The following is a 25,859-nucleotide window of genomic DNA, read 5'->3' as shown; positions in this document are numbered from 1 at the left end:
GAACTATCAGAACTTCAGGCATATCGCGCATATTTAAACTCTAACTAGATTAGAGTTTATGTGTGGACTAGAAACTTTCAGGCACTTAGATCATGTCCAAACTGGATTACCCACCACACCCCAACAGGGATTAGGCACAGCAGTAGGCCACTCATATCCTTGCATTAAGATAGTACATCTAAAAATTACTATATTTATCCCTTCACTTCAGTGTTTACATCCACAGGTCTTCTGTAAGAGCAGATAGGAGAAACCCTTGTGAACGCCTAGCCATCCAGCCTTCAATACAACTTTACTTAGCAAAGTCATGGCATAGCACAACTCAAAAAATGAACTGTGAACTGACAGCTTCCTAAATCTTAGAGTGGGCACTGTTTCTGTTTTGATGAAACTGGAGGAATCTTTCCCAAGTCACACAGTTAATCATAACTCTTTAAATCATTTCCAATGCATTTTCTTTTTATTCTAGCAGGTTACTTTTTCCCATAATATACACTTCGTGGATGCTAGCTCTATTGCAAGAGCTTCGATTATTTAGATAAACAAAGATAACAGACATTGAAGTGAAGGAAACACATTTTTACTATGAATATATCTGCTGTAAAATGTGCTGATAAAATGCCATGTGGACGCTGTGCCACTTATCTTGTAGAGGCAAAGCCAAAGTTGGTAGGTATGAAAATGATGAGTCTCCAGTTGCAATTGCAATCACACACACACACACCCACGCATGCGTACACACACACACTCTTGAATGACCAAGGTCAATAAAAGTGATTTTTAAATGTAAGTTTCTGTAACAATACATGCATTTTAGCTACCTAAATATCCTGTTGCATAATCAATTACACCATCTACTTGGATGGACGAAAGAACGGATAGACGGAGGGAAAGGCTGCCTACACTTATTTAGCACAGCTACATCTTCTGTATGAACCCAACGGTACGAACTATGAACCCAACGGTACCAACTCATGGTTTATTTCAACTTCATTGAAATATGGCAGCAGCAATATTTACAAAACAAATGACGTCAAAAAGCTGCAGCGAAGGCCAAACAAGTGCCCACCAAAAAGCTCACACTAAGACGTGGTTTAAAAGTTGTTGAAGAGTAGAAGGGTGAAATTAAATCTTGGCTTTTGGTGCATTAACCTCTGCATCCAAATGTCCAGTGCACTTTGAAAACCTAGGAACGAACAGTGCTTAACTTGTGTTGGTAGTTGCAGGTGGGGGCCAACCAGCCCCGGCCGTGCAGCTACCAGCGGTGGGCCTGGGTGAAGGGGGATTTCGAGGGACGATATCAAGAGAAAATTAAATAAATAGTTAATATCCCCTCGACATCGTCTGTCAAAATCCCCTCCACCCGGCCCCACCGGTCCACTGCTGTTACACTCACAGGTCACGGCTGGGGCCAACCAGCACTATTTTTGGGGAACAGGGATTCATTTCTAATCCTTAGAGTTTGAACGAGATCATGAGAGAGAAAAGCAGCATAGGTGGGTGGGGAGGGGGGAGGAGGAAGAGAAAGACAAACAACAGTGAATAAGTGAGAAACCAGGAATCAAAAGGAACCAACAAAAGAAAGAAATAGAATAGGAAAATATTTTTGGGGGATAAAGGAGGCATGAGGTGAAATAAAAGCCAAACAACATTGCAATCTGCAACCCCGACATTCAGCATCTACGCTGGTGGTATTCTTAGAAAAGTTAATTCCTCAAATCTGGCACGGGACAATATCTACTGTTATTTGTTCTTGGTCACACAATTTACTCATCAGATCCCTCACACACCTTGGTATTGGTGGCAAGGCTTTGGATTGGCTCTCGTCTTTTTTGAAAGCCCGGACTGTCCAAATTGTTTCTCACCTTTCCACTTCTAAGGTTTATCTATACCCACACGGTGTACCCCAGGGTTCCTTTCTTAGTCCTCTTTTGTTTAATCTTTATGTTACTCCTTTAGCTCATATTGCTCAAAGGGCCGGTCTTAATTTATTTACTTATGCTGCTGATTCACAGATTGTTTTTTCCCTATCCCAAACTGACCCTGCCCTGCCTTCTCCCCTGGAAATTGGACTTAGCGATATAGCAAACTGGAGGAATAGGAACTTCCTTAAATTAAATGGTGGGAAGACGGAGGTTTTGGTTTTGGGCAATAAACCTGATCTTTGGAGTCCGAGTCACTGGCCTTCAGCTATGGGTGCACTGCCAGTTCCGTCAGCGTATGTAGGTATCCTTGGAGTAATCATTGATAGGGGGCTATCTATGAGGGACCAAGCCAACAGAGTGTCTGCCACCTGCTTTACCATCTTACGGTGGCTTGGAAAATTTTTGGGGATGCTCCCCTCGGACACCCAGAGATCCGTGGTTGACGCCTTGGTGACCTCCAGATTGGACTATGGCAACGTACTCTATCTGGGGTCCACCAAGGCGGTCACCCGCCGTCTTCAACTAGTTCAAAATGCGGCCGCACGACTCCTTTGTGGATGTCATAAATCAGACCACATTACAGAACGCCTGAGGGAACTTCATTGGCTCCGTGTGGAAAGCCGTATAAAGTTCAAGGCGCTATGCTACATGCACAAGATTAAGATGGGTGTGGTTCCCCTCTATCTTCAGTCACTTGTTAAGCCCTATTCTCCTTCCCGCTTGCTCCGTTCTTACTCTCAACTCTTATTCTGTGCTCCTAAGTATAGGTTGTCCAGAATGGGGGGCGGTGCATTTGCCAACTTGGGACCCAGACTGTGTAATTCTCTCCCACTGGCTGTCCGTGCGGAGGTCAACTATGTTTGCTTTCGAAGAGCTGTTAAGACCTGGCTCTTTAACCAGTAGATTCTTTCTTTTCATGGGTGTCAGGTTAATTGTGACAATCAGCGCCGGGAAACCCGTTTGGGTAGCTGTAGCGCTCTACAAATTCAATAAATGAATAAATAAATAAAATAAATTGGTCATTTACACCACCTCGACTGTGGAGTACAGATGAATTTGACTCATGAATACACATCTTCATTGGCGAGTTCTAAGTATTTGTATAATCCTACTAGGCTAAAATGTACAACTCTGGGAATAAACATTATAGGTCTATGTTGATGAGAAAGCTTAGTCACGTCCTGGAAATCCACCTATTCCATATCCTCATAACAGCAAATCAGTATAACAATGGATAAGCCTATTCTGCCACTTATCCCTTGAAACATTCTTTTGAGACCTAGTCTCACTCAAGATAAACACGTTTTACCGTGGGTAAACATGATAAGACAAATGCAGATATGTGGGGGCACTTTTAGCGCATGTTGGTCCCTAATTGTAGATTTTCCAAGTACTGCATTTGCCTGACCGGTCTTCTATTTGTACATCTTTATCACATGTGCTTGCAAATTGGATGACATTTCTCATCAATTTCTTTACACCTCCAAAATGAAACTTTCAGAATTATTCCTCCAACATAACAAAAATATAAATGACATTAAGCCTACATAAAAGTATTGTTGTACTGCACCAACACATTTGGAATGTCCTACCAGTAGATGCAATGGGGAGGTCGTTGGACCCCTGGCAGAAATCTTCTCCCAGAGACCTCGTCTAACATAATGGACAGTAGTTCCAGCCAGGTTGAATGTTCCAGGATGTTCTATCTTCCAATCATTATTGATGGACTGGCTGCTGGCATCCCGCAGAGCTACATGATGTAAAATAAAACATAACTTAGTTTTAAACCTAACAATAGTTTTTTAGTTCCTGGCCAATTTTAGCTGTCTGTAGGCATTCCATTGCTCATGATCATATTGCTTTGTTGTCTGCCTCTGTTGTCTGCTCTTGATTGAATCATTTTCTATTCTATTGTTGTCTCTGTACCGCCCAGTAACATTTTGATCTCACAGTAGCATTGCGATTTCACAGTGTTCTAACTGACATGGCATACTGAAGCGAATCTTTTCTTATATTTGATATTGGGCACTACATGAGAGTGGATGTTTTTCCTTGCTCCCTCTTCCTCACATTCTTGTTTGCATTCTGCTAGGCCTTTGATAATAATGTTCTTAACATTTTAATTTACTGTTCTAGCTTGGCCGTCCGCCATGTTAGAATGGTAAAATGAAAAAGCCACTATGCTGATGGAGGCCATCTTGGATTGGATTTCCTTAAAAATAAAACCCATAGCAAGATTGCCAGCCATGCCAAATGTGAATCCATCTAAAAATGTGCATTTACAAGATGGTGACAAGAACATTAGCCTTGGCCTTTAAAATCTGAGGCAAATAGGCTTTGTAACCAATACAAAAAACATTAAATGACTTTGAATGCCATTGAGCAACAGCACAAATAAATATTTTATCAAAATTGGGGAAGAACAAATGACTGATGTTTTCCAATTATTTACATCATTGAGATCTAAAACAAGGTGTTTCAAACCCTGGGAGATTAGTAAGGTCAGAAACACAATAGAGATACATGGTTGCAAAGGTATGCATTATGCTTTCAATATTTCGCAACCAACTTCATCTTGTGAAAAACAGACCTGGAGAGCTCTTCAAAGTAATAAAACAAGCGCAAAAATGTAACGATCTGTAATCCAAGACATAAGTCTAACATCCCAGATTGCCTGCTCCACTGTCACATGGGTCACCATTAAAACTCTCCTTCAAGACCCAACTAGGGACCAGAGTCCCCCAAGAAAAACTACAGACAACAATGATCTACTACAACTGAAAAACAATGTAAAGTAAACAAACCTTTTACAGAAGTAGAAGTCTTTAGTATAATCGTAAACTTAAAGTCTACATACCACACTACTGATCCCCTCCCCTCCACCCTAGTACAGAACCTCAACCACATTATCTCTCCATTTTGGACTCAAATCATAAATGCCTCTCACTCATCAGACTGTGTACCTGACTCCCTCCAACTAGACCAAGTCACACCCATTCTCAAAAAACCTTGTGCACACCTCATTGACCTCAATATCCTCTGACCAATCACAAACCTTACTTTCCTAGCCAAAGGGATGGAGAAGTATGTCCTGATACAACTCAACCAACTCATGGCTGAATTCTACAACCACAACACATTCCAATCAGGATTCAGGAACGGTTGTAGCACTGAAAATGCTATGCTCAATAGATCAGATGGCATTCTCAGATTCTTAGAGGAAGGTGACTCCTAATCCTATTTGACTTATCCACAGCAATTGATACAGTAAATTACCCAGCCTTGCTAGAGACACTCAAGAACCGAATGGGTATCAGTAGCGCTGTCCTGAGATAGCTGACTTCCAATCTGCAACATTGCTGCCAACAAATAACATTTCAATGGTCAATCCTCTCGTCAGTCCTCTTCAACCTCTTTGGGGAACCTCTCACAGTAATTCTGAACCAGTTATGCTGTACAGTTATCACCTATAAGCCGATGACACTTAACTCTGCAACAAAGTTACATCACCCAGTTACATCTATATTAGACATGGACCCATTGGCTGGGTCTCCCTTCCATTTTTTGCCTTTGCCTTTTGTGTTTTTGCTGTCTGTTGGACTCCATTTTTTATAGTCTATATGCGGTGGGCACTTTGCCACTGCTGTTCAGTGCCAAAGTGCAAGTGCTCCCTTTGTAAATTATTGTTCTGGATTAGTGATTCCTTGATTGGCTTATTTGATTTACTTGTCAGACCCTAAAAAAGTGCACTATATGTGCCCAGGGCCTGTAAATCCAATACAGCTGTTGGGCTTGCAGCACTGATTGTGTCACCCACAGAAGCAGCTTGTAAAATATGACTCAGGTCTGCCATTGCAGAGCCTGTGTGCAGTCGGAGACTGCAATGTTGACTAGGCAAGTGCACACACTTGCCAGTCTCTAAAACCTTCCCTTTATTACATATTAGTCACCCCTAAGGTATGCCCAAGGTACCCCAGTGGGCAGGGTGCATTGTATGTGAAAGGTAGGACATGCCCTGATGTGTGTGGAATATCCCGATAGTAAAATACTGCCAGTTTTGTTGGTCACTATTGCAAGGCTACCTGTAGGACAGAATGGGAGGTTTATTTATACGATTTCATAAACATAACTGACCCTGGGAACAAGATAGAAAAATACAGTTTAGTATACCTCAACTCAGAATGTGAAAGTGCTTCTTTTAGTGAGGGTGATTTTTACATTCTGTGTTTGAAAATGCCACTTTTAGAAAGTAGGTATTTTCTTACCTAACCATCCAGTGTGCCTCTGCTAGGTTGGTGTATTGCATGTCTGGCTTTTGGTTGACAGGGGCAGGAGAGGGGCAGTGGCTCCAAAGGCCTGATGAGTCAGGGCTGGGCTGAATAGACCTGGGCTGCATTTAGAGTAGGGGAGGAGATGTCCTTTTCACCTGAATGGGCCTGGTCTGCCTTCAACAATGCTGTCTCCACCTCTTGCCAGAAAGTTGCACCAGTGAGGACAGAACTGGTTTTGGCTGGGTACAGACACTCTCTGCCTTCAGGTGGTATACAGGTGGTATACATATTGGAGCCCAGATCCCAGACTTTTAGATCACGTCTGGGAAATCAAGAGGAACCTTTGCCAATGAGAAGAGCTGAGGAGGAATACTGCCCCTGTGCTGTTTGCTGTCCGGGGTTGGCCTACAATGGCTACCTGCTGCCAAAGAAAGGAAAAAAGGGACTTTGCTGTTTGCTTTGCCACCTGCTTGAAGAAGAGGATCTCCAAGGGCTAGAAACTGAGCTTGCCCCCTGTTCTGAAGTCTCAGGGAACCAAAGACTTCATCCCTTCTGTCTCACTGCATTTGGAACAGCTGTTTCAGCTGCTACATAAGGGAATTGCAACACCGGCGAGCAATGGCGTAATCTGCACCGAAGCTGTGTGCACCACTCGTGAAGAGCACGACGCACCACCCCGACTTGAACAGAAGGCCCGATGCCTGCTGACACCATGCCTCATTGACTGCGAAGTCGTCAAGAACGCCGCTGCCTGCATTGGAGCCAAGGACACAGCTCCTGATGTCCAGGATGCACCATCCCGTCTCGCACCGCAGCCCCGACTTCACTGATGCAGGGCTTCATCAACGCAGAGCCGATCCTCTACGTGGTTGACTCCTGTATCCATCGACTTCACACTGTCGCAAGGAACCGACGCCTTGGCGCCATTCGTGGCGTCACCTCCCCAATAAAGTGAGGAACCAACGTCTCACCTCCCCTGTGGAGCAGGAAGGAACAGAGGCATCTCTTTCCCTGGGGTCATAAGGAAACGACGTCACAGGCGCCAACAAATCATCACCTCCCCGACACCGTGCACGTCTTTGCTTTTATCAATTCCAAGGTACTGTTATTTGTGGGTCTGCCTGACTCATGGCCCGACGCCGCACACCTCGCCGTCGGCGCCATTCTTTGGGATTTTCATTTGTCATGACATCGTAATAACTCCAGGTGACGTTATTTGTTGCTAGAACCTTTATTTGAGTGAATAGCTGCTAGAACCTTTTTTTGAGTGAATAGCATATTTTTAAGGATGTTTTTGATACAGTATTGCAGATTTTTGTTGTTTGGTCTTGTTTTGGTTTAGATAAAGATTACTTATTTTTCTAAACTCGTGTGGTGTCCACTTGTAGTGTTTTCACTGTATTACTGTATGTGCTCACAAATGCCTCTGAGATAAGCTGGTCTGCTCGTGCCAAGCTACCAAGGTGTTGAGGAGGGGTTATTTTAGGAGTGTTTCTCCTTACCCTGGCTAGAAGCAAGGGTCCCTATTTGGACAAAGGTGCCTACCTCTGCCATCTATACGCCCCCATTTCTAACAATCTGGCAACTGAATGACACACTAATTAAGATATAAACTTGGCTAAACATCAAGCACCTAAAGCTAAAAACCCAACAAACCAGAGCTTCTACTCCTGCCCCAAAAAATAAACCTATACTAATCCAAGAATGGCTCAAGAACTCGGACACAATAAACTGTTCTCTGTCCCTCGCTAACTTTGTAAAGTCCTTGGGCATCACCCTGGATAAAAACATGACAATGAAGGAGCACATCAACAACTAAGCCAAAGGGAGCGCTCTACATACTAAAACACCTCAAGAAAATCAAACCATTCATCCCTCCTAACAATCTTTTTTTTTTTTAATTTTTGGTAAACCTTTATTGTTACATAAAGCAGTTATAATCACGGGCCTAAAACCATCACAGCCGGCCAGTAGTACAGAGACGGTCAAAGCAAATCAATCAAGCCATAAGAGTGCAACAATCCGCCTCCCAAATGCCCTGTTGTAGCTCAGGATAATGTCTGTACCATATTTGTACCAGGATTAAAGAGGTTTCTTTTAGAGTTTTAGGAAAAAACAGGATCTGATACCGCACAATCCAATAATACAAAAGCAAGGGGTTATCACAGATCAGGATGTTCACAGTCAGGACTACTGTAGGCAGGACGTTGGCGCTAACGCGCCTTAAGTAGGATAAACAATGAGCTATACATTTCGCCCACCAATACAGTATATGCCCGCTGCAACATAAAACTTTATAGAGGCATCCACCCCTGTAATCTGCACCACTAGGATGTACAGAGAGCAGCCTAGGCTATTACTCGGTTCCCAGAAGAAGTGAAGAAGAGGAAAAGTGAAGGTTAAGCCGAGAGAGACAAAGGAGAAAAAAGAGGCCCTAGAAACGTAAAAAGAAAAAAACAATAGTACCCCCCCTAACCCCCCACCCTGCACCCCTGCCTACGGCTACGGCCTCCCGCTTAGCAGCGTGCCTGTCACCCAGTGTATGGAACCCGAAATATAGAAGAGAGAGGAAATATAAAAGAAAAAGATATATTGGGGGGTCCCCCAGTACAGGCCCCCGCCCCCCCGCATAGCGTACAAGTATAACAGCGCTGTTGCAGAATATCCGGGGCACCCACCGAAACAGAACAGCAGTCACCCCGCCAGCTCACCCAGTCACCCAACCTCAATGAAGGTCCCCCCTTTCAGCATCTGAGGAAAACGATCACCATTTTGCAACCCAGACCCACCCGGCCTTAATCAGAGACGTGTCCCAGTCCGCACAATGCGTAGCCAACAAAACACCAAGAGTACAATAGTCAAGGATGTCCGGAGAAGGGTAGGAAATCTTGTAGTACACCAGGACACGACACATTCCAGAGCCGTTCACAGCCCACGACCGTCTCCCGCGCAGCAAGACAAAGTCCGGTTCAGGAAGAGTAGGCAGTTCAATTTGTCTGGGTTGCGTGACGATGTCAGCCACATGGGAAAGGGCAACAAATGAGTCCCCACAAGTCTCACATCCGATGGAATCCCCGACCACTCCATGTGCCCATGAACCAAGCGCCATTCCAACGATGCCCTTTGTAACGATCAAGGAGACCCCACGCACAAACTCTCACTTATCAGCCACATGTAGGGTCGCGTAGAGACACCCATCCGGCCCTTAACAAAGATTGTAGAGAGAGTCACTGAACAAAGGCACATGGAGAAAATACTGACATCAGGCTCTCTCGTACTTCCACTTGTGCCGGGGTCTGATCGCCACGGGAACCCAATCCACACGCTGTGCCACCAAAACACGGAAGGGGGCATCCGATCTCCGCGCTCCTGTTGAAATGCGCGTCGCCATCACCACAGATGGGTACGGCTCCATGAGGACATCGCTACCAAATGGGGCTCACGGCATAAATGCCGCCGGAGTCCCCACCAGAGCCGCCATCATGTGCACCATCCGAGCGTCCCCCCAGTTGCACACGATGTGGTAGCCATCTCAACTGCCCCACCGAAGGTCCCATCTGTGCCACCCAGTGCGTCCGAGCGACGCCAAATCGCCATGCATCAACCGGCCCCGATCATCCGAAGTGCGGGATACAGGCAGCTGCAAGCGGGTCGCACTAAGCTCCACCAGGGAGATAAAGAGCGGCGTTACACGTCTTCATTTAGCAAGGCAGCATTCGGGGGAGGGGGGATTCTGTCCGTCATGGGGGGACGGCACGCAGCAACAAACGCTAGGTTGTTGTTCGGGGCGGGGTAGAACGCCCCGGCAGGTGACCGGCTCTTTCTGGGTCTTCCTGGCCGTTGTTGTTCCACTCGCGGCCGGCTGCAGTATCACGCAAGGTCCCGGCTCCGGGACCCGCGTAGGCCACACCGACCGGGAAGGCATATCTCAGTCCCTTAAGCTCGGAGAGCCTCCGGAGTCACTCTCGGCGGGTCAGGTCCCTCTCGGACGTCCAGGAAGGTGTCGGCAGTGCCGCCTCGACAGCTAGATCCATCAGCAGGGGGAGAGGGTCGACGGAGCCGGGAGCCCGGGCGACCATCTTGGCCGCGGCCTGGCTCCGCCCCCCCCTCCTAACAATCTTAAGATGGTAGTGCAAACTCTAGTCCTCTTGAAACTCGATTATGATAACACCATCATCACAGGAACTCCAAACAATCATCATGCCCCCTTAAGAGCAGTCATCAAAGGGGCTGTAAGGCTGCTCACAGGAATTGAAGAGTTTGATCATCTAGCCTGCTCTCCAGAGTCTCAATTGGCTTTCCATTGAAGGAAGATGCATCTTCAAGACAGCTTGTATAACTCACAGAACCCTTCTACCAAAAAAAAAACAAATACCTAAAATCCAAACTTTCGAGAGCAGAACGAGGCTGGGCACTATGAAGCCCCAACTCCCCACTTCTCATACCTCCTAGGTTGAAGAAGAGATCCTCTCAGGCTGTTCTTTCTCAAGGAATGCTGCTAAAATTTGGAACACAGTCCCTAAGACCCCCTCTGCAATCCCTCATTCTCTGGCTTCAAACAGGACCTCAAATCTCTACTGCTCAACAACTACTTCAACACAAGCACAAGATTATCTACGTTACTCAAAGACCCTACCCACATTGACTTTATCCTCCAAGGTAGTCAACTGACTCGCTCAGTCAGGAATCCATCTGCAACGCCATTATCTTCCTGCTGTGTTGTTCTATACTTTATTTAGACTATTTTTAAATGCCTTAATGCTGTATTGTTATGCACTTTTTCTATGAATGTTATTTACCCATATGTGAGTACCACATCTATACATGGGTTTGACATTCATAGTCTATGAATAAGTAGCTGGGGACGAGAGTGTCCCATTGAAGTTCATCAGCTTGAACTAGTAAACTCTCATTGAAGAATTCCTCACATGTACATCAAGGAAATGTATTAACATAACATGTAAAGCGCTCTGATACCATTTATCTAGCTAGCTCGATATAACATTAAAAAATAAATAAATATATTGCACTATCAATTCTGAAAATAATATTACAAATGAAAGTCAATAAAAAATGTGCCCTATCAACTCTGTACTATTTAGACTGGATGGCAACATCAAGTAGGATAATAAATATGGAAAGGAAGCTTCAAATAGTCACATACATTGCAGGCAAGGAAAAACACTGTGAATGTTCAAGAATACAACTATTCTGAAATTATCTATTTGTTTATTAAAAATGTTGTATTTTTTGCTGCATGGTGATTGTGATTTTTACTACCGGACTTGACAAAATGGCTATCATAGGTAACAACTCCAGACGCTATCCAGCTCCCAGTTCCGTGAGGTCAGCATGCAATTTTGTGGTTGGACTCCGGAGCCAGTGTGATGTTGGAAGCGTTGACGCTGATGGACAGCTAACCAATAATCCAGAATGAGCCGCCGCAAGGTGGTACAAAAATAGCTAAGTGCATTATTGAAAAACAAAATGCAATTTGTTGGTAAATCTTTTTGGAACTGCAGTTAACTAGAAAGACTCATGTGACCTAAAAATGAAAGGCCTGAGTTAGAAAGGAATTAGTAAATCTATACTTGCAGATTTACACATATTTGGAAATGTAGGTTTCCTATTTTCTAAGATTCACAAAAATCCACAGGAATGCCCATAGTAAGCTGCAACAGATGCAGGTTTCCAGCGCTTTTTCTCATGTGACATTACAACTGGGCAGCAGCGGCGCCGACTTGGCGTTGCACACGCTGCAACGCCAAATCGGTGACGCAGAGCGCAATGTAATTCGTTTTACTTATTTATTTATTTACTGAACTCCGGTCGGCCGTATGCCGGAGTTTACTACCCCTACCCTGCCCCTCCCCTGCCCCACCCCACCTCCCCACAGCACTCCTTCGAGGAGCCTCTAGTGAAGCTGGGATCTATTGGTGCTATGTAGAGCTCCCCATAGTAGATACATTCACATGAGGGAATAGCAGTCCACGTGCAAACACACATTTTTTCTCCTCCATTCGGAAAATATTTTTTTAATGGAATATTACCTTGCCCTATGACCACAGCAAACGTGGCAGTGACCCATTCCATTACTCATCCTGAAAAGCGATGTATGTCCACCTTTGGTTGAATTAAAATCCTACTGTTTCCAGGGCGATAAAAAAAAAGCGGAGTTTGTGATTGCTGACAAACCTACAGGTTTATGGATTTTACCAAAGTTCACGGCAAACCATGCCTTGGAAAGTCCATTTTCCACCCCTTGAGATGAATTTATTGGTGCAGAGAATTGAGCACTTGTGATGGTGATCTCTCAAATGTAAATTGTCTTATCTGCTATGAATCACTTTGTGAAACAATGGAAAGTGTAAAACAAATATTCGGTTGTAACCTTACCTTTACAACCAGATGTACCTTTGTGAATGGGACCCGTGTTTCTAGGGGTGGCCTGAAAAGTAGCTGTTTTCTGCCAAACAATGCGTGTACGAACAACTGATATAGGTTGAAAGTTCCTTAAACAAACATGTATTGCAGAAGCTCGTATTCCAATTATTTTAAAGATAAACAAATGCTCGTATCTGTCCTGTAGAGTGGAAGCTAAAGGTGGGGATATCGAACAATAAACTAGAACGTCATCAGTCTAGGTTTTAACAGATAAGACGTCCCAAATTTCCCAGGTTTATGTGAAACCCATTGACTTCCAGGTCATCAAATGATTTTCATCTTTTGCCTACATAAACCATTTCCCATGTGAGGTGCCTTCTCATGAAAGGAGCCTCAAATACATTTGCTCATGTTTAGGGTGCACAAAGGAATATTGATAAATGTCTTAGCCGTAGAACAATGCACACATACTAAATGACCTAAAAATAATAATTTCCACATTCCATGTCCTGCCCATTACATAAGCCAAGTGGTCCTGATGCAAACATTCGAGCAAGTAAATAGGAGTTCAGCCATAACTGAGATGGACAGCACATCACTGATACACCTCTTCTCACAGTTTTCATTCTTTTCTTTTACTATAAGCTGTCAATAATGAAATAGAGACTAAACTCAATCACATCTTCTAATCAATATATTACCTCTATCTCCATCTGAGCGACCATCTACCGGCATATCTTCGAAAGAATTAAAAAATAATTAATTCACGCTCTTTGACAATACTACTCTACACCACAAGGAGCAGAAGATACAGGACAGTAACCCTCATTGTATTTACTCCTGTCTACAACCCCAATAAACGCTACATTTGTGAATCAGTCTGAGAAATTCAATACATTACTTCTATGCATGCATTCTATGGGTTAACCGTAATGATTTACTAAGTCAATCGGGTTTTAGTCTATGTGTCAATAAACTCCCCTGTTTAAAACGTTTGCCATGTGAGAGGTTGAAAATAAATACAATTTTATGGTAAGTTAAGTTAGGCTAAACAGAAGTTTTATCTCATGACCAATGACTATTGAGACCATCTCATGTCAATATCATTTACATGCGGGAATACCATTATGCTGTTATGTAAAACAACATTCCAAATTCTATTGCGAATGGTTGATTTTTGTTTGATTGAAAGGTTCATATGATGATGGTGACTGTACCACGCACTCTGTTGATGGAAAGGGTGATACTGACTGCTTTATTTTAGTGCATGATGCTAAACATCCAAATGTCCATTCTATTATCAAAGGACATGTAAAACTTTTGGCCCTGTAATTACAAAGAAGTCAGTGTTTTTTGCACACTGACTGGTTTGCGACAATACCCCTTTTTATTTGGCCAAATGATGTCCAAAATGTTTGACGATGATGCAGGGATGGAGCTCAGAGAGTGACGGCACCTGGCCTGTTAATGCATTCACATTTCTTGAATCCTGGCAGGCTGACCGCCTGTTAATTGGTGGTGTTATACACTCTAAAAAAAGTTGTTTTTAGAGTTAGTTAATTTTATTTAACTCATTCAGATTTTCTTAGCTAGTGATATATTAACCGATATACATATAAATACATTATTACAGTTATATGTAATAATGATTGCATGGGCATCAGTATATTTGTTAAATAAAACATTCACTGCATTCACTGCATGGCAAACGTTTTCACATTGTGCTACTTTTTTAGTACTGAAGGATTTTTCTGGCATTTTTTACTGAACAAGGTGGTTGCACATCAATACATAACCCTTGGTTTTGATACCAAGGGGAATATTTACTAACATTTCACACAACACAGGGCAACAAGCAAAGTTGCTGCACTGCATGAAAGACAGACAGCAGAAATGTATCTACTAAGATGTGGTGCATTTATGCTCTCTTATTACTCTGGTGCACTGTGTGCTGCTTAGCGCCAGCACAGGCATCCTTGCACCATAGTACAGTGGTGTCTGCCTTACAGGCAGGACTTTTTGTGTGCAGGAAGATACTGCTTCCTGCGCACAAAACAATTGTAAGAAGCATAGTGCAGCACCTGTTGAAAGAGGAAGTATTTGAGGGAGGTGCAGCTTTTTGGCACCGTCCCAGGTTTACTCACCTTAATAAATCTGAGATTGCATCAAAATTCATAGGAGCATGCCAGAGAATGCCATTGGTTATGCTACCTTGTGTTTCATTGTATTTACTAAACAATGCAAAGCCAAGCAAAGTGGAGTTGCGTGCCTCAGGAAATGCGAAACAGAATTTTACATCGGGGCAGTGCCATAAAAGTGAGGTAAACCAACAAAAAATCTGGGCCTAAGTGTAAGTGAAGCATAGTCTCCTGTACGAGCAAATGCTAACCAAGCAAAATATCTCAATGTGTCCCCTCTTCATCAGGTCAAGAGCATGCCCTCTCTCCTGGCCATAAGCAGAGTAATGTGTTCTCACAGGAAACATTAGGGAATAAAGAATTATCCATAACCCAATGATTAGAGCCAATATATTTGTTAGCTACATTTTATTAGAAGATCCATGCAGAGATTAAATGTTGAGGTGTTGGGAAGTGATCTGTCCTTCTTTTGTGGCAAACATGGGAAAACATTTAAAGATGTATTCCAAATGTTAGAACGTGTATTATATCCATAAGGGATTTGAAACAGGCAAAGTTCATGATAACATGGCAACTCAATAGTTTTATCAAATGCCAACAAAGTGAGATCATTGAAATAAACAAGATGGGTTCCCAAATAGATTAGTCACTCTTGTTGAATGGTCTGATGGTGAATAACAAATGATAAGTAGGAAAAAAAGGCAAAGAGTTAAAATAAATATTTCTATCGAATATAACATCACATAACCTGTATTTGTAAAGTTCAGGTTCACCCAAGGGTTTCTTGGAGCTGAATGACAAATGTTTATGGTTACCCAGCTCAATGGTATTCAAGATCACATGAGCTCTTGTATACAATTGTTTGAAATAGAAAATGAAAACAGATTTCGCAACTCAAATTTGAGCTTCAGCAGGACATCGTTTTTAATTAGCCAGAAGCTGGAACAGCCTTTATAATTTCGGGTAGTAAGATGTTGACAGTTGCTCTGTTCTCAACTGGGATGAAACCTCCTATCCAGATAACGGACTGAAAAACTGCAGCGTACTTAAAGTACTATCAATGAGGAATTGTACAACAATTAGTTGCTCGCTAACATAGATTGTTAAAACATAGCATTCCTTTTTATTTTTCTTCTAAACTGTATAAAGTAATTAAAAGTGTGTCCATCCAAAAAAATGCAAAGGATTCAGAACATACATGTTTTGCTCATGCTGTTTGTGCCTGGGAACTTCCTCAAAACAAATTAGGTATTATAAGAAGGTCACCTCATGCTGTAGTTGATGCTGACTGACCACCAAAATACCTGCGATGGGCCAAAGCGCGATGAGGAAACCAGCGAAAAGCAGCGCCAGACTCGCAAAACACACCTGGCAGGCGGGAAAAATCACCATAAAAGTAGAAAAAACAGCCAAACCCAAACTGACCAACACCAAAGCACCATGGAGGCAGCCGGAGCAGGCGCAGAGGATGTGGGCAACCCCACAAGCAACCCGGATGACCAGCCCGGGACCTCAGAGACAGGGCAGGGCAAGGAGAAGATGAAGAGGAAGACGAAGTTCAGTCCGCAGGCAAACAGGATCATATTCACGGAGGCGATGGAACACCATCATCAACTGTTTGTCACCTCCAACGTGTCATTGGGCACCAAAAATGGAGTATGGCGGGACATCGTGGACGAGGTGAACGCTACCAGAGAGCACAAGAGGACAATGGACGAGGCCAAGAGGCTATTGATCGACATCAAGTGATGGACCAAGGAGAAACCAGAATGCAGCAACGCAGACTGGAGGTGGGGGCCCAGCGCTACATCTCCTGCTGGATGACATGGAGGAGCTGGTGTCGACAGTCATCAGTGTGGAGACTGTGACAGGAGTCGGGGTACTGGACACTGCTCGACAGGACACAACACAACCGCAACAGGGTGAGTGACCACCAGGTACTGGGGGGAGAGGTGGAGATGGCCACAATGGCACACATGCATAATCAAGCAGAGCACAGTGCACACCCACAATTACTCTGGGTACTCGCCCAGGTCTACAGACTGTCACAATGTACAGTGCCATGCTGTCTTAATGTCAACAGGTACCATGTGGCTACATACATGTGGACACATTATAATATGCCATCTCCCCTTCACATCGCAGGGGCACCACCAACACCTCCTGCAGAGCAGTCCCAGCCACTCTTCACTGATGACGAGGACAACACCAGCATCGACACCCAAGCTATCCAAGATCTCATTGACCTCATCTGCCACTCACCTCCAGGATCAGGGCAGGCCATCAAGGAGATCCCACCCACTACCCAAAGAACCCAGCAGGATGCACCCACAGCCCCAGGCACTACCCCAAGACCCCTAGGAACAACACATGGCCCTTCAATGCAGTGTGCTGGAGTGCCAGCGGGAGACCGCAGAGCAGGTGCAGTTGGGCTTCGGCAACATGGCAACAAAACTTGACGTCATCCTTGGGTGTGTAGCCCCGCTCCATGGTCTCCAACGAGCCCTGATTGAAATCACTGGAGTCATGACACGGAGAGAAGAATACATGTCCACTCAGAGTGGGTCCAGTGATACCAGCCATGAGCCGGCACACATTCTAAGGCTCATGGAGGACATGGTGCGGATGGAGGCAAAAGGATGGCAGCCACTGCTGCACATCAGTGGAATGTAGATGGGATCTACCATGCCCTGCAGATCCCCATCATGGCATTGCTGCCACAAGGTGTGGCGATGTTGAATGCTGCTGCCCCCACACCATCCACATCTCAGCTCCCTGTTGTGTCCATGCCTCCCAGTGCGGCAGGCCTAACCACTCTGACACCTGATGTTACAGTGCCACACAGTGCGGCCAACAATCCACCTCCGGCACTTGGGGTGTCATTGGCACACGGTGCCGCAGATGGTACAGCAACACCCCCAGGAGGGGCAGGGCATACATCTGGGGACGAGGCCGTGGATGGGATTGTGATCAGAAGGGCTCTGTAGCATTCATTTCCACCACCTGGCTTGTTCCTGGTTGGTCCCGCATATGGCCTAATGAACTTCTACTGACCCCCGAATCACTCAGATGCACTCACCTTGGACAGCAACATGGACCGCTACATCCTGTTTGATGACCAATGACACGGCGACCAGACTGCGGACTGCACCCCTCCTCTTCTGAAGTACTTGTCTTCCACGGATGGACTCTGGCTGGTCCTCCACAGGTATAATGGAGTGGTGTATTTGGCAGTGACCAGTACCACTCCAGCTGCAGAACTGCACTGGATGTGCAATAAACATCCAGTGATGCACTGCTGTGTCATGTCTTTCATCATTCATGTACGTATGTGTGGACAAATGTAGGGACAGTGATTCCCCATCTCGTCAATGATGCTCATTCTGTGGGATGCCAGTCTGAGCGTGCTACATAGCGATGTGTGCACGGGTCCCGCGGACACCACAACAGGAACACACGCACCAGCCCCTTTCTTGTTTGGACATGGACTGAGCCACGCCCAGTACCCACGAGTCATTATTGCAAGCCCTGGGCTGTTCCGGCGTACGGCAGGTCAGACCACTCTGCTGACGCTCCCAGGGGGGGGGGTCTTATTGCTACCCGTCACAGGCGTACTCGCTGGTGATGTGCAGGTCACTGGTCTAGTTGTCTGCATGTCACAGCCACTCCCTGAGGGCAGGTTTGCACGCACATCACACCCACCCACCCAGCACAGGCGTCACAGGCCATGGGACCCCGCAAATATAAGGGGCCGACGACGTCAAATACCACTCTGCCGGTGGTGACTGGATGACCGACCTGAGTCCTTGAGGCCGGCACAGGCCTACCAGCACGTGGCGCTAACTGGGGTTGAACAGGATTTTTTGGCACAAGTTGCAATGCGGCCTGCATGGGCCTACTACCCCGCCCTGTGGCGCTGACTGAGGTTGACCAGGGTTTGCCGCACACGATGCATTGCGGCTGGCAAAGGCACCCCGCCACAGGACGGTGACTGGGGTTGAACAGGGTTTGTAGCACATGCTGCATTGCGGCTGGCACAGGCACCCCGCCACCGAACGTGAACTTAGGGTGCACTGAGTCATTGGCACCTGGAGCTGCTAAGCCGGTATGCAGCCTGCAATGATGGCCCGTCCCGGCGGTCTGGACGGCTCAGGATTGATTTGCATTGCTGGACCGCAGTGTAGGCAGCGCTAGCGCGCTGCGTGGGCCTACCGCCATGTGGCGTCGCTTCTGGGATCACAGAGTTAGTGGCACCCATTGGGCTGAGCAGCTGTGCAGGCTGCGATGTTGCCGGGTCCCCTGGTATGTCCCATTCCATGATGTAATCAAGACCCAGCACCAAATGTGAGACCTGGTGGCCTGCGCAGCATGGCTGCATGGTGTGGAGGGTGCCATGTCCGCGGGCCCATGGATTTTGGCTTGCAGCGGCACCTTGTGGGACCTGCATTCTACATGCCGGTGGCGGAAGGTGAGCAGTGAGGCCTGTGTGTGCATGGGTGGGCATGCTCCAATGGGCGGCGGGAGGGACTGGGATGCCGCTGCCTAGGTGTGCATGGGAGGGCAGGTGATGTTATCTTGTGCAAGTGTGTGTACTGTGCCAGTCATGTCTCTGGACTCTGTTTCAGATGATGGCTCTGTCTCAGATGTGTGACCTGGTGTTCTGCTATACTTACCGGCCTGTGGTTGGAGACACACCAGTGGCAGCAGATGAGCAGAGTGTCCTGGGTGTGCAGGGTTGGCTCTCTCTCTCTCCCTCCCCCTCTTCTCTCTCTCTCTCCCCCTCTCCTCTTCTCTCTCTCTCTCTCCCGCTTAACTCTTCTTTCTCTCTCTCTCTCCCCCTCTCCTCTTCTCTCTCTCTCTCTCTCCCACTCTCCCCCTCTCTTCTCTATCTCTCTCTCTCTCCTTCGCTGTCATTTGATGTGCGCAGGACACACCTTCTCATCATGTTTTTCGTCTTGCAGGCTGTGACCTACGGTTTGCGTCTAGGGGAACCGCCATGTGTCTTCATTTGATTTCTGTGTTGATTTAAATAAAGTTTCATTGTTTGCTTCGAAAAGTGAATGTGTGATGCTCATTTCTGTAACGACACATGCATGTCACCAGTTGTGATTGTGTGACATCAGGTGGATTATTTCGTACATTTTTGGGTGTAGCTGATGTGGCATGTCTTTGGTCGGAGGGTGCCAGGGAGGGGTGGCCCTGGGTGTGGTGTCTGTGGGTGTTGTGGCCCTCTTGGGTGTCCGTGCTGCATGTTCAGTTGCTCTATACGATCTTTTTGTCTTCAGGTGTGTATGTGGGCTGCACTCCCTTTTGTGGTGCAGGCTGTGGGCGGACTTTACACCAGGTCAGGGCAGATTTAAATTTCCTGCTTCTAACGCGCCTTATTGCGTGTTTTGTGTTCTTATTGCCGGGCTGGCTGGTCATTGTGAATGTTGAGGTGTGGTGTAGTCGCGGATTTTGTCACAGGAACGCCTACTCTGCATCTTATTAGCTATAGTTGCGGGGGTCCTCTGTGGCGATGTTTTGTTGCGGCTGCTATCGCGTGAAAACTGGTGCTGTGGGATGTTAGCACCAGCTTGTGAATCGTGGGGTAAATTTATCACAACTTTGGCTGCGCAAAAGTGCAGTTAATTCGGTGATAGCTCCTTGTGAATATGCCCCTGAATTTTAGTTTGTCTTCCAAAAGGGAACAGCGCTGAAAGTGATAAGTAGTACTTTAATAGCTGTTGTGGCTTTAAGAGACTGAATAAGCACCCAAATCAAAGAGTTTTAGATATCTAGTATACCTCATAAAATGAAGTCCACCCCCCCCATTAAAATATATCATTACAGATCCCAGAAAGAGGGAGTACCCTGCATCAAGTTCTGCTTCACAGCCTCTATTTGGAAGCTGACTGAGATTAAATTAAGCGATACAAAAGGGGATGATGGACGGAGCGCTTGAGCAAATCAAACACTCACCCCCAGTCAACTGATCTGGGTTTAATCCATCACCATTCTTCAGCTGACTCAGCCACCCCAGTTCAGACATGGCCATATGCAAATCAGTCTGACCCTGTGCCTCATGGGAACAGTCCAGCCCGAACTGCCAAGCCATGTCTTCCCTGGACCGGAAACAAGCATTCTGAGATTAAATTAAAGCAAAGGTGTATGGTAGAAATAATCTACTCAGAAATAGGGAGTGTCTATCTGAATTTTGAATTTAATCAACTGAAGTCCTGTACCCAATTTAATTTCCAGCAAATGCATTTGTGAAACCCTCAATTTCACAGTAGGTGACATTGCAAAAAAGTTCTCGACATTTGTCACTGGACAACATTTTGAGGAATTATCATCTGTGTGAGACTGGCTTGTACAGAAAATGCGTTAGGACAGATATTTTGTTCTCAAATCAGTCTATTGATTGTATCTCATGTCACTTTTATACTCTCGTGTGAAACAAGTCACAAGATACCAGCAAACCACGTTTAGCACAAAAAAAATGTATTTCACAAAATTCTGTGACATATTGAGACATGTCACAAAAAATTGCACAATGTCAAACACCCATTTAACTACGCTTATTGGTCCTTGTTATGCACTGTATGAAAAATGAACGTTCATAATATGATACTTGACAGTTTTCGGATATCTCTGATTTTCTCATTCTCAGGTCAATGAAATACATATATTTAGCACATAAGAAAACAAGCATCAGAAAATCTAATACTTGTGGTGTTGGATGTCAGCCCCATTGGCTCTGCCAATCTTTTTCAATGTTGTATTTAAAACTGTCTTACTAAAACATAAACATTAAAAAATGGCTGCTGTGCGTGCACATACAAGCATATGCACAGGTATCCGTCTTTAAATGTTTTTTGTAATAAAGTTCACAACACATTCAAAGATGGCCGTCCGTGTGTGTCCTTCATTTATAAGAGAGAGGTGGCCACACACAATGAAGGAGACGGAGCACCGTGAAAACAGTAAGAACAAGTAAGTTTCGCCTTGAGAAAGCAAACGAGGAAACCACCTATATATCTTCAAACAATCATTTCACATCCTTCACTCATACTCGGAAAACGTACAACTATAGATTTTTACCATGTCAGTTTCACGTTTGCAGTTTTAATTTCTGGTTGGTTTCCACATAGGAGTTAAAAAAGACTCCCATGCAGGCATCTTTGAATGTTTTTGTAATAACGTTTTACATAAACATTCAAAGATAGCTGCCTTTACATACACAGGTAAAAGCAGCAATCTTTGACAGGTGTGAAAGCCCGTTCACAAACATGGCAGCTGCAAACGGTGGGAGTGCATGGGATGGTGCACTGGCAGTGCCCGGAAGAACCAAGAGCAGTCAGTATCTGTTAAGAAGTCTAACCTTCTCTATTTTCCAGTTCATATAATACATGAATAACTATTTAATAAAGCAATAAGTGAATACGTTTATCACAACACTTACCTAGATAACTATGTGTCGGCTTTTCTTCCACAACCTTTATTCTGCGGGCACCTGCTGGGATCACCAAGGCCTCTACATAACCTTTGAATGTAAGCAATGACTATGAATTAAAATATAAAAAGATACATTACAGTTCGACTTTTAATGAAAAAATAGAATACTGTAACAAGGGGTATGTTGTCAGAAATGTACCACTCTGTAAGGGACCGAATCACTCCTTACTTTCATTTGTTCCCAAGTTAATTTTAATGTAGGCTATAAACGATATCAAGGATGACATGTATTCTGATTAAATATTGCTGACGTTCCCACTATAATGGGTTCAAAGGTAATTTGCCAGAGTATTCGGAAGTCACAGGCTTTTGTGGATGACCAAGCTCTTCGATCTCAAAAGCAAAGGCCGTGCATAAACAAAGCGAGCATTTTCCGCAATCAATCCTTATTAATGGCAACTCAACTGAAAGAAGGAAATATGTTTACCACTCCAATAAATTAACAAGTGTAACTGTAGTGATTGCAACAAACCTCCAAAGAATAACATTTACAGTGCACAATTTTCATCCACCTATTACGAAATTGGAAAGGTGACCTTTTTGTTGTTGTAAATCTCTTTTAGTGTATGGTAATATAAATATTAACAGTGGCAAAATTACATCTAATTCAGTCTTGCTTTAATACCAGTGTAAGTGAGGAAGGAAAAAAGGAGCTGTAACATAAAATAAAGGGGAGGACAGCAAAGTATATTTGTGCATATTAAACTCACAACAATATAAAAAAAACTCCTCACTGAAGATCATAGTAACAGAATTAATCCATGCAGATTTTTTTTTAACCTTCCAACTGTTTACATTGGAGTCAACGACTCTGAAACGTAGTTATGATGTACATAGCTGTTGCAGAAGTGCGTCATGGTCCCATAAATCTAGCCACCTACCATCCAATCGCTCTCACTCCTTCCATTTCTAAGTGACATCATGGAGAAGCCTGCCACAACTTGCTTCATGAGAATATCAAGAGCAATGCCCTTCCCCAAGGCTAACACTCTCCTGAAACACCAGTGTAGCATAGCAACAGAAATCATTTAATTGGTCCCCCATGCACTCCAATTCATAGATAATGATGAACCAGGTGTTTTCATATTGCTCGGCTCATCGGCAGCCTTAGCACCAATGGTCAACTAGCCTTTCCAAAAGAAGGAGTTTCAACAGACTCTTTCTAGGTTCACGTACTACCTGAAAAATATATCCAAACTCCCCTTCTGAGCTCCCCCAGGACTCAATCGACATAAAAAATGATGTCCCCAAAGGATCTATCCTGTCACCTTTGATCTTCGGCCTGTCCTTGGAACCCATCATAGTCCACAAGAACATCTAAATTCATCCGTCTGTAGATGATGTAGTGCTCTGCTTCAAATGATCATATTCATCCATCTGGCAGACTGCTTTACTATGGTAAACACTAACCAAGTTTGGATGTAAAGCATGTGCCGTTGAACGTTTTGTACTCCTCAACACCAGCAAAATGCAAGAACAAGTGGTACGGTAGCTCAACATTTAACTCAATGGTTTGTCACTGCATGTCATTTATAGTGTCATAGCCTTACATTTATACATTCACACAAGCTTCAATATCTAAGCACACACGGTAAAATGAAATAGACTCACAGCACCTCTCCCCAGGCCTGAAAGTTTATGAATTTTTACTACGACCAGACTTTTCACTGGCCAGTCACACCTGACTATGGGTATAAGGTAAAACTATCAAAAAGACTGGTGTACATAGTTAAAGCTAATCATGCAGTTAACACGTGGTTGTAGGCACTCCTGGGTTACATTAATTGTTGTTGGCCTTCTTTAAAGAGGTGTACTTTCAGCTCTTTTCGAAATTGGAGCACCTGTAAGGCAGTCTTGATCTCTCTCTTCGGTGGTGCCAGGCAATCATATGACACGGACTGAGTGGCATCATGACCACCCATAACATGGCACATTCCTGCACTTGTTCACTAGCTTCGTGAATACAAAAGTAGCACTTTACTCTGGGAGCTAGAGTCATTCTTATGAGCCCAGCACAGAACAGCAGCCACTGAACGTACAACCTCCACCCCATTTTCAAGACATCAGCAGAATACCCTGCTATGTTACGCTCCATTTGCTCTTTATAGGTTGTGGCACAAATAGCTCTCCCCCTTTGTCCCTGAGTATACACTTTATGGGGTAATGGTTCTCGAAGTTGCATTCACTCCCTCACTGGTACACTGTCATTTCTAGTACAAAAGCACAGTGGGTAATGTCTTCACATCAATTGTGCTTCCACTCAACATATAGGTATCGAAGTAGGCCTGCCTTTCTTTTACACGTTATTTCTCACTCAGCCACAGATCTTAAACACTGCTAATCCTTTGAACCCTTTGTAGGGTTTGCCTCCCAGCAACCTAATTTCCTGTCGACCACTAGAACCCGGGGCCTCTCAGATGCAATGGTCCTTTAGGTGTAAACCCGCTGACTACAGTCGATAGGGCATGCAGTGCAGTGTGCTTGTTTGTATGTTTGTTTTTTTGGTTTGCATAGCATTATGTTAGTTTGTACATTGCTCTTTTCTTCCTTTTTTTTATGCCTACTTGATTCTTGTTTTCATATTTTCTTTTCCCTTCTTTCCCTCTTCTGTTTTCCCTATCCCCCTCACCCGTAGACTGCTAGTGGGACCTGACAAACCTCCCTACCTGCACAGTATCATTCTTGACCTTTATTCTCCCTCCTTACTTCTTGCAAATGTCATGCTCGTGCACACGCCCTTGCATATTTTTTCCTGGAACGTCAATTGTCCAACAATATCAAACACACAAAAGTGCTTTCCTATCTCAATTCCAAACATGTTGATATAGCTCTCTTTCAGGAGACTCATCTCACGAGACAGAGGCTGAGAAGCTATGACGTGATTGGGTGGGCAAAAAGATACACAATTGCTGTCATCCGCGAATGTGGTGTAGCCATTTTGATTCTTAAAACACTGCCCCATGATGTGTGTTAGAAACGGGACCCCTGGCTGGCTAAGGCTCGCACCAAAGTCAGTCAGAGATAAACATTTTTAAGTCAGGGCAAGGGAGTTACACACCAACATAACCCCTGCTCACCCTCTAGGTAACGTGACGAGAGCAGCAAGGCTAATCTCAGAGGCGATGTGTAAAGCGTTTGCGCGCGCACCGAGCAACAACACCCAAGGCCCACCACAAAGGAAACTCCACACAAGGTTATATAAAAAATAGCCTTTGTATTATAGCAAAAACACATTAGATAAACACACACTTTACAATGTGTCAACAGGCACGGGCAGAATTTACAGGGGATTATGTACAGGACAGGGCCACATGGACCACTGTCAGGGGTAGGCACTTTTAGAATTAGCACTTGTTGTAATTAGCACTTTGTAGAAGTAATACTTGTAGGTATAACACTTAGCACATAGACATATAATGACTGTAGCACCAAAATAGTAAATGTAGCACACAACCAGTAATCACTGGTAAAGGGTAAATACCTCCTACGCAACCCTAACCACTTTAGGAAAATCACGCAGGGAACTAGGACCTTATTATCATGACCTATAGAAACATAAAACAATCACCTAAGCAGGTCACATTTAGCAAAGGTAATAACATAAAACAATCACCTAAGCAGGTCACATTTAGCAAAGGTAATAA

At 44.6% G+C, this 25,859-nt stretch overlaps 1 protein-coding gene across 1 annotated transcript in view; it reads right to left on the bottom strand.

Moving 5' to 3' along the window:
* The window catches only part of ADAMTS19 (ADAM metallopeptidase with thrombospondin type 1 motif 19), a 503,101-nt gene that overhangs the window by 205,902 nt on the left and 271,340 nt on the right, over positions 1-25,859 (bottom strand). Inside the window, exons 7-8 of the mRNA XM_086963564.1 lie at positions 22,163-22,243; positions 3,518-3,675 (exon numbers count right to left, since the gene is read on the bottom strand). Coding sequence (XP_086819690.1) covers positions 3,518-3,675; positions 22,163-22,243 — 239 coding nt within the window. The remainder of the gene's footprint in view (positions 1-3,517; positions 3,676-22,162; positions 22,244-25,859) is intronic.

The sequence above is a fragment of the Lissotriton vulgaris genome, chromosome 3_1 (assembly GCF_964263255.1).
Source record: "Lissotriton vulgaris chromosome 3_1, aLisVul1.2, whole genome shotgun sequence".
Lineage (NCBI taxonomy): Eukaryota > Metazoa > Chordata > Amphibia > Caudata > Salamandridae > Lissotriton > Lissotriton vulgaris.
This window is presented reverse-complemented; position numbering and strand designations above follow the sequence as displayed.